This window comes from Orcinus orca, chromosome 7, assembly GCF_937001465.1.
Source record: "Orcinus orca chromosome 7, mOrcOrc1.1, whole genome shotgun sequence".
Lineage (NCBI taxonomy): Eukaryota > Metazoa > Chordata > Mammalia > Artiodactyla > Delphinidae > Orcinus > Orcinus orca.
In genome coordinates this window covers 27,059,604-27,072,093 of record NC_064565.1, presented here as the reverse complement: position 1 = coordinate 27,072,093, position 12,490 = coordinate 27,059,604, and the positions used below count along the sequence as shown (strand labels likewise).

At 37.5% G+C, this 12,490-nt stretch overlaps 1 protein-coding gene across 21 annotated transcripts in view; it reads right to left on the bottom strand.

The window, feature by feature from the left end:
* The window catches only part of R3HDM1 (R3H domain containing 1), a 180,959-nt gene that overhangs the window by 38,567 nt on the left and 129,902 nt on the right, over positions 1 to 12,490 (bottom strand). For all 21 annotated transcript variants that reach the window (XM_049712659.1, XM_033420306.2, XM_049712650.1 and 18 more), the window contains one exon: positions 3,407 to 3,561. In XM_049712659.1, the coding sequence (XP_049568616.1) occupies positions 3,407 to 3,561 (155 nt within the window). The remainder of the gene's footprint in view (positions 1 to 3,406; positions 3,562 to 12,490) is intronic.

The following is a 12,490-nucleotide window of genomic DNA, read 5'->3' as shown; positions in this document are numbered from 1 at the left end:
ACTCCATCAATTTTACTATATATGTGACACTGGGCAAACGACTTAACTCAGATTCTGAGGCCCCAGAGTTCATTATCTGCAAAAACAGGATGCCACCTCCACCTCAGGAGGGGTATTATCTCCATTATAATCTCCATTTACAGGATCTGGCACAGCAGGCATCTGATGAACAGTGGATCTTTCAATTCTCTGTTTTCCACATTCATCTACATAGAAACCACATGAACATAATCAGGACTTCCCTGGTGGTGCAGTGGTTAAGAATCCACCTGCCAATGCAGGGGACACGGGTTTGATCCCTGGTCTGGGAAGATCCCACATGCTGTGGAGCAACTAAGCCCACGAGACACAACTACTGAGCCCTCACGCCACAACTACTGAAGTCCACAGGCCTCGAGCCCGTGCTCTGCAACAATATAAGACACTGCCATGAGAAGCCCGCGCAACACAACCAAGAGTAGCTCCCGCTCGCCGCAACTACAGAAAGCCCGCGCACAGCAATGAAGACCCAACGTGGCCAAAAATAAATAAATTTTTAAAAAAACACAAAAAAACACATGAACATAATGGATTCATTTCTCTAGTTTCCAGTTTCTAAAATAGAAACCACAACAGCATAATGGTTTTGTAATTTACAAGTGCACCACATTAGTTGCATTACAATGATTTTGGTAAATAAAGCCTGTGTAAAAGCTTCTGATGATGATGTCAGCAACAGTAGTAACAGTGATGACAATCAAAGTTAACATTACCGAGTACTTACTACCATGTTCAGGTTCTGTTCCAAGAACTTTATGTATATTATTACATCAAGTCTTCCTAACAACCCTAAGAAGTTACTTTTATCATCCTTGTTTTATAGAAGGGGTTAAAAATTGAGGTTAATAACTTGCCCAAGGTTGTATAGCTAGTAAGGAGAAAAGTCAGGGTTTGAACCCATGCCCACTGGCTCCAGAGCCTTAGTTCTTTAACCACTTCATCATTCTCTATACCTGGGCTCTATGATTTATAAGTTGATGATTAACTTCTAAGTCTTGCCTATATAACATGTTTCTAAACTAGTAACTAGTCCTTTCAAAATACACAGTAATCTCTTAAACTACTTTCAATTTGGCTCAGCAGCAAAGATAAAGTTGTTGGTTTGATTTATCCAATTTTTTATGACAAAATATATTTCAGTCTTTTTGTCTACTGAGGCAGTGTAACATCCTAAGATTATTTCTGATTCTGTGTTAGGGTATATGCAAGATCTAGGAAAAATGGCAACTCAATCTAGATGATTTAAGCTACAGAATAAATTTGTAACTAGTGGTAAAGAAAAAACTGAAGTACCAAAAGAGAGGAAACCGTACTTGAGAATGTACAGCCGCAGAATATACTCTACTGAGTAAATGACTTTTCAGGTTTATTATTTATTTGTTAATTTAAAATTTTATTTTTATTTTTTCAGCCATGATGCACGACTTGCAGGATCTTAGCTCTCCGACCAGGGGTTGAACCCAGGCCCTTGGCAGTGAAAGTGACGAGTCCTAACCACTGGACTGCTAGGGAATTCCTTCGGGCTTATTTTTTAGATGACAGTTTATTACCACCTAGCTTATCTAACCAAATGTAGTAGGAAGCATGAAGCAGCCTGTCATTCACTGCTTATCAGAGCAATACATCTCACAGCCATTCACCCAGTGGAAGGATTACATGAAATACCATGAGAAAATAATTTATAACTTGTAAAAAAGTATGCTATAGAAATGATAATAATTGTCTTAGCTCTGAAACACTTTCAGTATCTAGCTCCATTTTTAAAAACTACACTAACAAGGATGTAATTTATTTTAAACTTATATTTCTTTTTTTATAGTTAATCCACCAGTTAATTTTCCAGTGTTAAAGTAATCTTTCTTTTATTTATTTGTTTGTTTATTTATTTATTTAGTCTAGTCTGCACCGGTTCTTAGTTTTGGCACGCAGGATCTTTAGTTGTGGCCTGTGGACTCTTAGTTGCAGCATGCATGCGGGATCTAGTTCCCCGACCATGGATTGAACCCGGGCCCCCAGCACTGGGTGCACAGAGTCTTACTCACTGGACCACCAGGGAAGTCCCTAAACTTATATTTCAAGGGAGATCTTATTTACACAGTGCCTGGGCATCTAACAGATGCTCAGCAGACTAGATTAGGTAGCATGACCAGGGTCCTTGAGAAGGGAGAGCTCCTGGCTTGGTAGTGATCCTGTCTAATATCTAGCTACAGAAGAAGCAGGGGATGGGCAGTCTCATGGGCCTCGGCTTAAGCAGGGTGGACTGGAGTAAAAAGCATGGAGGATTTGAGAGAAAAGAAAGATATAAAATCTAGTTTCAGGATGTATCTTCTTTTTTCCTTAGTTGCTTTCTATTATCAAGGGGCTTCAAAAGTAGACATATTCTTAGTGCTCAGAAGTCCTCAACAATTCCACATTTTACATTTTAATTACAATTTTCATTTTCTGGAATTACAAGAATATGCTACCTCCTTTGCTCATATCCTTCCCCATCCTCAGAATGCCTTAACTAATTTATGCCCATAATTTTCTTTTAAGAGCTGATTAAAGGTTTATACCTTTCTAGAAGACTTCTGTATTAAGTCCATAACCTATTCATGGCCATATTTCACAATTCCTTCAGTTAGTGGTCTGTATATTATCATCAATTTGTTGACCTGTTGACCTTTGGATTTCTTAACATTCGAGTCAGTTATGGGAAACCATGAGGCTAATAAAACAAACTCACTTGCAGGTTATTCCAGAAAGGTAAAGGAAGGTAAAATAAATTTCTGGAAATCTGCCATAGATGGGGTAAAGAAATCTGACTTATTCATGAAACAGTAGGTATTTCTACTTTAGAACTATAAATTAAAATCCATGACATTTTCAATACATGACATACTCTTCCTTTTTTTGATTTAGTGAGGGGGAAAAAGCTCAGTTCCGGCATGGAAAATTGCACATCCTTCTCTATTCTATAAATACTGACTTATAATCTGTACTGTATTTCAGATACCTACCTCTACCTTTATTTTTCCCTCCCATTCCATTCTCCTCAAGAGATTTTCTAAGGAGCTGAAGAATAGAATAAGACACTTGCTCGTATATTGATACTTATGTACTGAATAGCTGGAAACACAGACAATGCCAGAAAAATCTACTTCTCAAAATTAATATGGTTCAGATATTTTTTTCTAAGTTAATGAAGTGAATGAATGATGCAATAAGTGAGGACAGAACAAAGCTGCAATGACTAATAAAACTCTTAAGACTATAAAGTTATGTATTACAGAAGCATTTTCCCCATATTAAAAGGAGAAGAATGTAGCTACACATTTTAGTTATTCAAAATCCCCTCTACCCAATGCAGGTAAGAGCGACCACGTACCTGATATGATGGCACTGAAGGATAGGGGATGACCACTCCTTGAATCTGATTTCCAATGCTGTTCGGCTGGCCACCAACTAGGCTCTGACTCTGGGGTTGCTGAACTCCAACTATCCCCTGGTAGTTTTGCTGCTGGTTGGGCATAACTTGATAACCTGTAATGGCACAGTGAGTTAAATCCTGCTTTGAATTTAATTTATTTCACTAGCAGTATGTTTTTGTATTTTAAGCAAGTACTTTGTGTTCTAAGATGACAGAGTTTTGTTTAAACAGCAAGTCTCAAAAATCTTCTGTTATGAGAGCTAATATTTAAAAGGTTTACTATGTAGGTAACCCAAGTCAGCTACCCTCTCCGCCCTCCCAAAATAACACTCAAATAAAATTTGGGTACAAAGATTTCCTTTGCAGTTGAGGAAATTTATAGGGCCACAGAGTTGGTTTATATACACAATTACTAGTTAGTGTATAGTACAGTCTGTTATTAAAAATAGTTTCTGTGGGCCAGGACTGGCTACATAATTTGTGGGACCCAGTGCAAAAGCAAAATGCAGGGCCTCTTGTTAAAAAATGGAGAGTTTTGAGTTGGTAGTAGTAGAACTAGTCCTTCTGGAGACTGAAAATAATGGCAGGGGGGAACCACTTTTATAGAATAGTTGTATGTTTGAAAAACCACACTAAGATACGAATCCTTATATTAGGAATGTGTCAAGGGCACAAGGAAAAATGTAGTTACCTAGCAATTTTTAAGGTTATTTCCTTATATTATTAAGATCACTTAACAGAGGAACAGATCATTAGAGAGGTTAAGCAATCTGCCCAAAGTTCACAGATCAAAAACCTAAGGGACAGTTCTTCCTAAACTGAAGGCACTGTTGGTAATTTAACTAGTAAGTTAAGAGTATAAACATACTTTTATTAAGTGAATTTATCAGTTATTTAAACAAGAATCCACAAAGATAAGCTTTGAGTAGTGAATATGAATTGTACAATATGTGTCTCCTGACCCTAAGAGGATTCCTTTAAGTAAACCAGTTAGCTCAAGACTTATGTAAATTACTAAAACTACCACAAATCCTTTTTTTGTTTTTTTTTAAAAAGAAACCAGATAAAAATAAATAACTGACCTTCTAATCAGGGTATCTAAAAAGCTTCTACAAAGATAAACCAAACTATGGCATTGCCTATACAAACTTCCACAACTAAAGGTCAGCGAAATGATTTCTCTGATAGCACCATAAATCTATTCTGCTACCTTATAAATATCAAGATTTCATCTCCATCCTTATTAATTCCTAAAGCAACAGGAATGGCAAAGATCCCATCTCAGGTATTGATTGTAGACAAGGGTATCACTCACTGCAGTTGCCTGGAAGCCTCAATGATTCCACTCAATGGCTAAATAATTGAATAAATTCTAACATCAACCTTCTCTAAAGATATGAATACAAAACATATCCAGTAACTAAGCAACATATTAACAACAAAGTAAAAATCAAGTACAAATCCAGTTATAGTGAATACTTTAATAGTGAAGGGTTTTATAAAATGATGCTATTTCTATGGCAACAGTGCTTTATTGCCATGTTTCAAATGAGTTCTCGCCAATCTAGCTTTCCCAAAAACTGTATATTATGGTCCTTATGTGTAATAAAGTGATTGTTAACATGCTGTTTCTGAAACATTTCTCCCTGTGAAATTCCTATAGTCCTCAAATCTGGTGGTAAAGAAGCTTCTTTCTTTCTTTCTTTCTTTTTTCCGGTACGCGGGCCTCGCACTGCTGTGGCCTCTCCCGTTGCGGAGCACAGGCTCCGGACGCGCAGGCTCAGCGGCCATGGCTCACGGGCCCAGCCGCTCCGCGGCATGTGGGATCTTCCCGGAGCGGGGCACGAACCCCTGTTCCCTGCATCGGCAGGCGGCCTCTCAACCACTGCGCCACCAGGGAAGCCCAAGAAGCTTCTTTCTTGCTCCTTAGCCTAATAATTAACAACCAACCCTATTTTCAGTTTACCAAATAACAAGTATTTCAAATTCATACTCAAGTCCAAATATCATCGAAACGTACACTGACACATTTCCACCCCTAGGAAAAGAAAGGGCAGGAATGGAAATGGGATGTGAAGACCCTTTTTTGTGTTGGAAACACCACCTCTCATCCACACATACATCTATTGCAGGGTCAGAATTTGGGCTCAGCTCTTTATAGACTGGGAAAGTAACTTCTTACAATGGTCTTGTCCGAATTACAGTCCACTAAAATTAAAAAGAAAAATGTGACCACCTAGCAGAATTCACTGTAACATAATGTGACTTAAATACCTTGACTTAAATAGTCACGTCCCCCTAAGAAACTCAAGTGTTTTTCAAACTATTTTTGTATTTTATTCATTGCCAGTATTTGGAGGTTCACCTTGTTTGCCTCCTGCCTGCAACTCCCTCTTATGACAAGAAATCTGACACAGAAAACTTCAATACATAGCTATAGATTTCATGACACAGTGGTCTAATGCAGCATCACCTGGACACTACATCATGGAATTCACACCGATAAATTTCCAATGGTATTTTAGATTCTTTAATGCAACCTTAACTCCACTAATATCCATTCCTACAAATGTATATATATATATCTCCACACAAACATCACATTTTGAAAATGTGCAACATAACATAAAATCTAAAACATCTGACTCTAGCAGCTCATTTGTCATAGACGGTTATGTAAAGATGCTGTGAGCTCAAGATGTGCCTGGAGGGTGATAAACGGTGAGTGAAACACGGTCCCTATCTTTGAAATTAGGCATTCTTAGCCATGACACCATAACAGAAGAGCAGAATAAACAGGGCATTATGAAATTAAGAGGGAGAAGTTAATCCTGGCTGGTATTCACAGAGGAAGTAACATATGAGCCTGGACTTAAAGAAAAGGTCTGGACAAAGTAAAAAACATATTTGAGGAACAGGGAAGAAAAGTGGAAGATGAAGGCAGAATATTGGTGGAGAACCAGAGATTTTACAAGTAGAAAAGCAGTGAGAACTACTAAGAGGTTCCAGATTTTAAAGATTGTGAAAGTAGAAAAAATAACTAATATTAGTACTTCATTCAGAAGTAGCACAAATAAACTGGGAACATGTTTTTAAATAACAGTGGAGCTAATAAAAATAAGAATGTCAAACACATTAAAAGAAAATACCTTCTTAAGAAGCTCTCTTATTAATCTTCTCATAATTTTGTTCATTGCCTCATTCCATATTTTTCTTTTTTCTTTTTCTTTTTTTTTGGGGGGGTACGCGGGCCTCTCACTGTTGTGGTCTCTCCCGTTGCGGAACACAGGCTCCGGACGCGCAGGCTCAGCAGCCATGGCTCACGGGCCCAGCCACTCCGCGGCATGTGGGATCTTCGCCGACCAGGGCACGAACCCGTGTCCCCTGCATCGGCAGGCGGACTCTCAACCACTGCGCCACCAGGGAAGCCCTATTCCATATTTCTTAAAACTCGACAGGTAATATAAAATTGTTCTTGTTAACTGTTCTCTTATGGCTTGTGTACACGTTTAAAAAACCCCCCAAATAGAAATGGTGTGCTTTTTAAGCGCAGGGTTAGACGATTGTAACACCCTATCCACCCCGTTAAAGGAAAAAACCCCCAAAATATCCATATCGGTTATCAAGCAAATAAGCCAAAAAAGTGGGCACTTAATATTTATACTTACTAAGTAAACAGCGAGGAAGAACATATTCTTAACAGAATGGAATCAAAATAATACACGCTTCTACACAAAACCAGGCTGACTGAGAATGAATGGCCAGTTTCTCACTGTCCACGTTTAGTGAATGGCTTTTGATAGCAAAAGCAGTACTTAAGTTTTAAGATAACATGTTTATATAATAAGGTTAAACATATTTGCCTTTTCATTAAAATGAAACTTAATCCCATGAATACAAATCACCTCAGTCTAGAATCATGGATCACTCATTATGCCTCTCCTTAAAAAATGCATAGCATGGGGCTTCCCTGGTGGCGCAGTGGTTGGGAGTCCGCCTGCCGATGCAGGGGACGTGGGTTCGTGCCCCGGTCCGGGAAGATCCCACGTGCCGTGGAGCGGCTGGGCCCGTGAGTCATGGCCGCTGAACCTGCGCGTCCGGAGCCTATGCTCCGCAACGCAACGGGACAGGCCACAACAGTGAGAGGCCCACATACCAAAGGGAAAAAAAAAAAAAAATGCACAGCAGCCGAATCACAGTAATTTTCATGTAATTAACCTCAAAGTGTTTACTTGATAAGGAAGAAAAGAACTGTTTTAGTTCATATCTAATATGTAAAGCTTGAAATGAAGGTTTAATTTGAACACTGCTGGGGAAAAAGGGACATTAAAAACACCTTTGAAAAAGCTTTATTTGATTATAAAATAGGTTTTCATGGAAGAAAATTTGGAAAATACAAAAAAGGGGAAAAGTCAGGGTGGAAAAAACCACTTTTGCGTAACAGTCACTTGTAGATAATCACTATTTACATCTTGTATATATGGTTAGCCTTATTTTCCCTGCATAGATAGCAACATACATACCCACTTACATTGTTTATAGAAATGGACCATATGACACATTCTGTTTCAAAACCTTTCTCCATGCAATGTTTCCATAGCTAATCAATAGGGCTTGTACAAAGCTATGGGAAGGAAGCATTTAAGTAAATTTTCTTAGAACATATTTAGACCTCAAGTTAACAATAAAAGGATGAGAAAAAAACTCAGCTGATCTGAACTCTCTACTGCCTTTTAGGAGGAAGGCATGTGTCAAGAAGATTACAAGACAAAAAGACCAAGTATTTTAGGACAAATTATGGCAGCTTCTGGTTTCCATTCTGCAACCCAGCCCAAACACAAATTTAGCCCAAATCCCTAAGCATTTTCATTCAGAATACTACATAATTATCATTTCTTAGATAGCAGGACAAGGCAATAATAGTAGCTAACATTTACATGACATTCACTAGGTTTTAGGTACTGTTCTAAGCACTTTCATATGCTAACTCTTTTAGTGCTCCCAATCTCATGAAGTCTTACTATCTCCATTTTTCAGATGAAAAAAAACCCAAAAGCACAGAGAGGTTCACATTTTGTCCAAGGTTACCAGCTGTTAAGTGCTGTAGCTGGGATTTGCACATAGTAGTCTGATTGTAAACTTTACTTTTCTCAGGGAAAAATGCTGAAGTAGAAAGAGTACTACAGTAATACTGCTCAAATAAGCAGAACACTTAAACACCTGACCTCCTTCCATTTTCTGAGAATTTTGGTTAATGAAGACTTTTAGTGTAGTTTAACAGAAGTTAAACAGAGTCTAAGTCTTAACAGAAATTTAATTACAGGAAAACAAAGAATTATTGTAAATAGTCAATCAACCAGGAAAGTTTTTTTTTTTTCATTTGAAGATTATTTGTGAGTATTAAGTGTTGTTACCTAAAACAGAATCAGAGTGTAAGGTGGTTGAGCAGTTAGTCCAGACTGGAGCTATACAAACTTCCGGGCTGAAAACAAGACCAGGTGTCACAGGGTTTCCACTACTCCCCAGATGCATGGTTTGTGACCTCTTTATTTCAAGGTTACATTTCTTTGTCTCATTATAATAAGATTTCACATGTATATAAAACAACTGGGAAGGGGAAGAAGACGCTCAAATGGTGACATATTTCAGGTTCCATGTTCCCTGGTCTGGGTCTCTCACTCAGCCTGAGCATTTCCATGTCAATCTCCAATGTTCCTCTTTGGGTTTTAGCTTTGCTATTTTACCTCAAAGGCTGCCTTTACTCAAAACGTATACTCTCCTGCCATATTCCGGATGAGTATACAGAAGATTTCTCCAGCAGAATTTTTATAAATGTGGCTCTCCTCTCCATCAAGTTGAACTGCTTTGCCAAGAAGTGAGCTTTTACCAATGGGGCAATGCCAGCTTTAACCTGGACACTGTGTATATAAAGGGGCATGTCCTGTAACAGGGGTGAGCCCTTCAAGTTCTTGTGAAGCAGTGGCTCTTTTCTACATACTGAATAAGCTTTACATTCATTTTTACATTCCAGGCAGGAAAACCCACCAGGTTTGAGGTTTGAACCACACTGAACAGGAAGCTGTCAGGGGCTGAGGAATCTAACTTAAAAAAAAAGCAAAAAAAAAAAAAAAAAGCAAAAAGCATCATTTAACATTTGATACATTGTATGGCTGGTATCCCAGGAAGGAAATTCTACTGGCATTAGGACAAGTACCTGAACTGTTTTTCAAGAAGTCGTGATGTTTGATCACTCATTCCAATACTTAACGACAAACAACAGTCCAGTAACTAGTTACAAAGTATACAATTTTAGAGTATACTCTCTAAAGAACATGATATTAAATGCTGCAAAAAGATTACTGGACTTTTTTTGAATGACATAAGACCATGAGATCTATGTTGGTTATTAAAGTTACTATAATCACAAGCAAAACTAGAAATATTCACTTGGAAAGCACTAAAAAAGACAAGAAGTGCACAACATCATTCTACTAATCCAATTAAAGATAAGCCCCTTACTATTGTTTATGCAAGACAAAATCATGAATAGTTTATTAGCAACATAAAGGACCATGTAATTACAGACATGCCTCACTTTATGCACACTTGCTTAATAAAATTTACATCTTAAAGAACTGTTCAAGTTGCTTTAAACCTGTGTTTAAACATTCACGCTGCAGAGCATCAACTGTTACAGTGGCACTTATTAGAGGAGTGGCACTGTGCTTCAGGTTCATTATCTAAGTATTCAGACCAAAGGAAGGGAGGGACATAGCTCTGATAGTTTCAAAAGTATAGTTTGAAGGCTGCCAAGTATGAGAAAAAAATCCAATGATCTGGAAAAGAGGGAGAAGGTTGAAGATTAGGAAGGGTAAAGTAGATTCCTAGAGAATGAAAAGTACCACTATGTTTGAAAAATGCTACAAGAAGAGTACTTCCAGTATTCTGACGCTCAATGCATCCCCAACTTGGCTACTACCTAAATTATTCTTTCCTCAATAAAGTGTGTTTCAGTACATCATAATTAAAAAAAAAAATCCTTCCTGTGATATATCTGGATTTAACCTGGGTGTAAGAGGAAAATAGAATATCTTTTATAGAAATTTGTGAGTATTGTGGGATAGCATCTATTTTGTAAAGCAAGCAATGCCTATATTAAGTGATACCAAACAACAGAATATAAACACCCAGATCTCAATATAAGGTATTATTTAACACTGACATTCTCCTTTGTTAAAGGACTGCACTGTTGCAATATTATCCCGTTTCTTCCAGCACTTTCAGAGGAAACCACAATCAATTTTGCAAGCTGAGAGAACTAGGACAATATAAATTGATGGCTCAGGCTCTTCCCCGGAGGGCTCCAAAGAATATTCTATTTTTAACTCTCTTTCACTTCAACAGAGAAGAGAGCAAGAAGGAAACACAGTGCTCAGCAGAAAAGTATTGCACCGGCTTTAACAGGCTAGTTTTATTTTATACAGGTGATCTCAAATAGCATTTGTGTTAAAGGAAAGCATTCTTAATAATACGGATTAGACATAATTAGAAAGATAATAAAAGAAACTGAAGAAGTGCTTAGTCAGAACAGCCATTTAATAAATCTAAGGTTATTTCATTTAACAGTATTATTAAATTTTTTCAAGATTGAATTTGTACAGCAGAAGCACTGTCAGGGTAGATTCTTCCTTTTTTGGATGAGCCATTTTGCCAACTTTAAATTTAATTGTAACTAGGTATCTACAAGACAGTTTGTGAGAACTGTTTCCAAATCACCAAAATCTCAAGTTTGTAATCTGGTTTGTCTTATGTTTGCGGCACTATTCTAGTGAGCAGGCAAGTTCAACTAAGGATAGTCTGTTAGGTGAATGTGGAAGAACACACAGCTGCCAGCACATCTTTGCTATTCTTCTCCTCTATCACCCTCTGCTCTCCTACTTCTGTGCCTGAAATAAACATAAATACAAACATAAAAACAAATCTAATAAAAACAGCCACACAGAGGTTATAGCTCACAGCTATTTAAATGACAGTCCTGTGGAAGAGGGCATACGACTCAAGGAAATCTGTGGGTACTTACCAGATACATTTGGCTCCAGTGGCGGCAGGTTAATGGAGAAGGGAAAAGGGAAATAGGTGGATTTGTAGGTAATATACAATGTTTAAGTCTGAGCTGGTCAGGCAGTGCTAAGAAATGTTTACAGAAACAATGAAAAAACAAGGATAGTCAGCGCTACTACCCAGCAATATAAATACAAAATTCCTATTACTCAAGTCAAAAGTTGTCAGTAAAGAAATTGACTGTGTAGATAGAGTCCCTATTTGACATAAGTAAATCTCTTATCAATATCACCCCTCCTCCACTTATCCAATAGGGCCCTTTCTTCCTTGCTTGCCTTTTACACCCTGGTTACTTTTAAATTTGTGCCCTGCAATGCTGCCAGTATTCTGTGCACCTTAGACTATTTAACCTGAAATGTTCCTCCTGTGGTTGTGGTTCATCAGGACCCTACTGTAGTCTGCTGGTTGGAAAGCTAAGATTAAAGGTATAAATGCATTGATAATCTTTGAATTTAACAGAGGTTGCAAAACTGAAATGATAATTTAGTTCTATGAAGTCATTTTGCTTCCCACATGCACACAATATCACAGTTTGGAAAAAAATTAAATTATATCCCTTCAAATAGCTTCAAATGCGTTTACATGTCTTAGGTCCATTTAATGGCATGCATAATAATATTCCTAAAAAGTTATTTAGCAACAGGGAAAGAGATGTATTTGACTTTCGCTAATGAGTCTGGCATGCTTAAGACATTAAACTTTTAAGAAAAGCTCCAATCAAAATTAATCTGCCATTCAAATCTGCTTTGGAAAAGAAATTAAAGCAATAGCTTTCATGAATTTTTAAAAGATAAATATATTAAGCCAAGGTTGTCACTTAAATTCAAATCCCTATTTCTGAGTATGATGCATGATTAAAAGGCATTACAATTAATGGAAAATATAAGCAAATGTTAATATACTTTAATACAGCATTAAAAA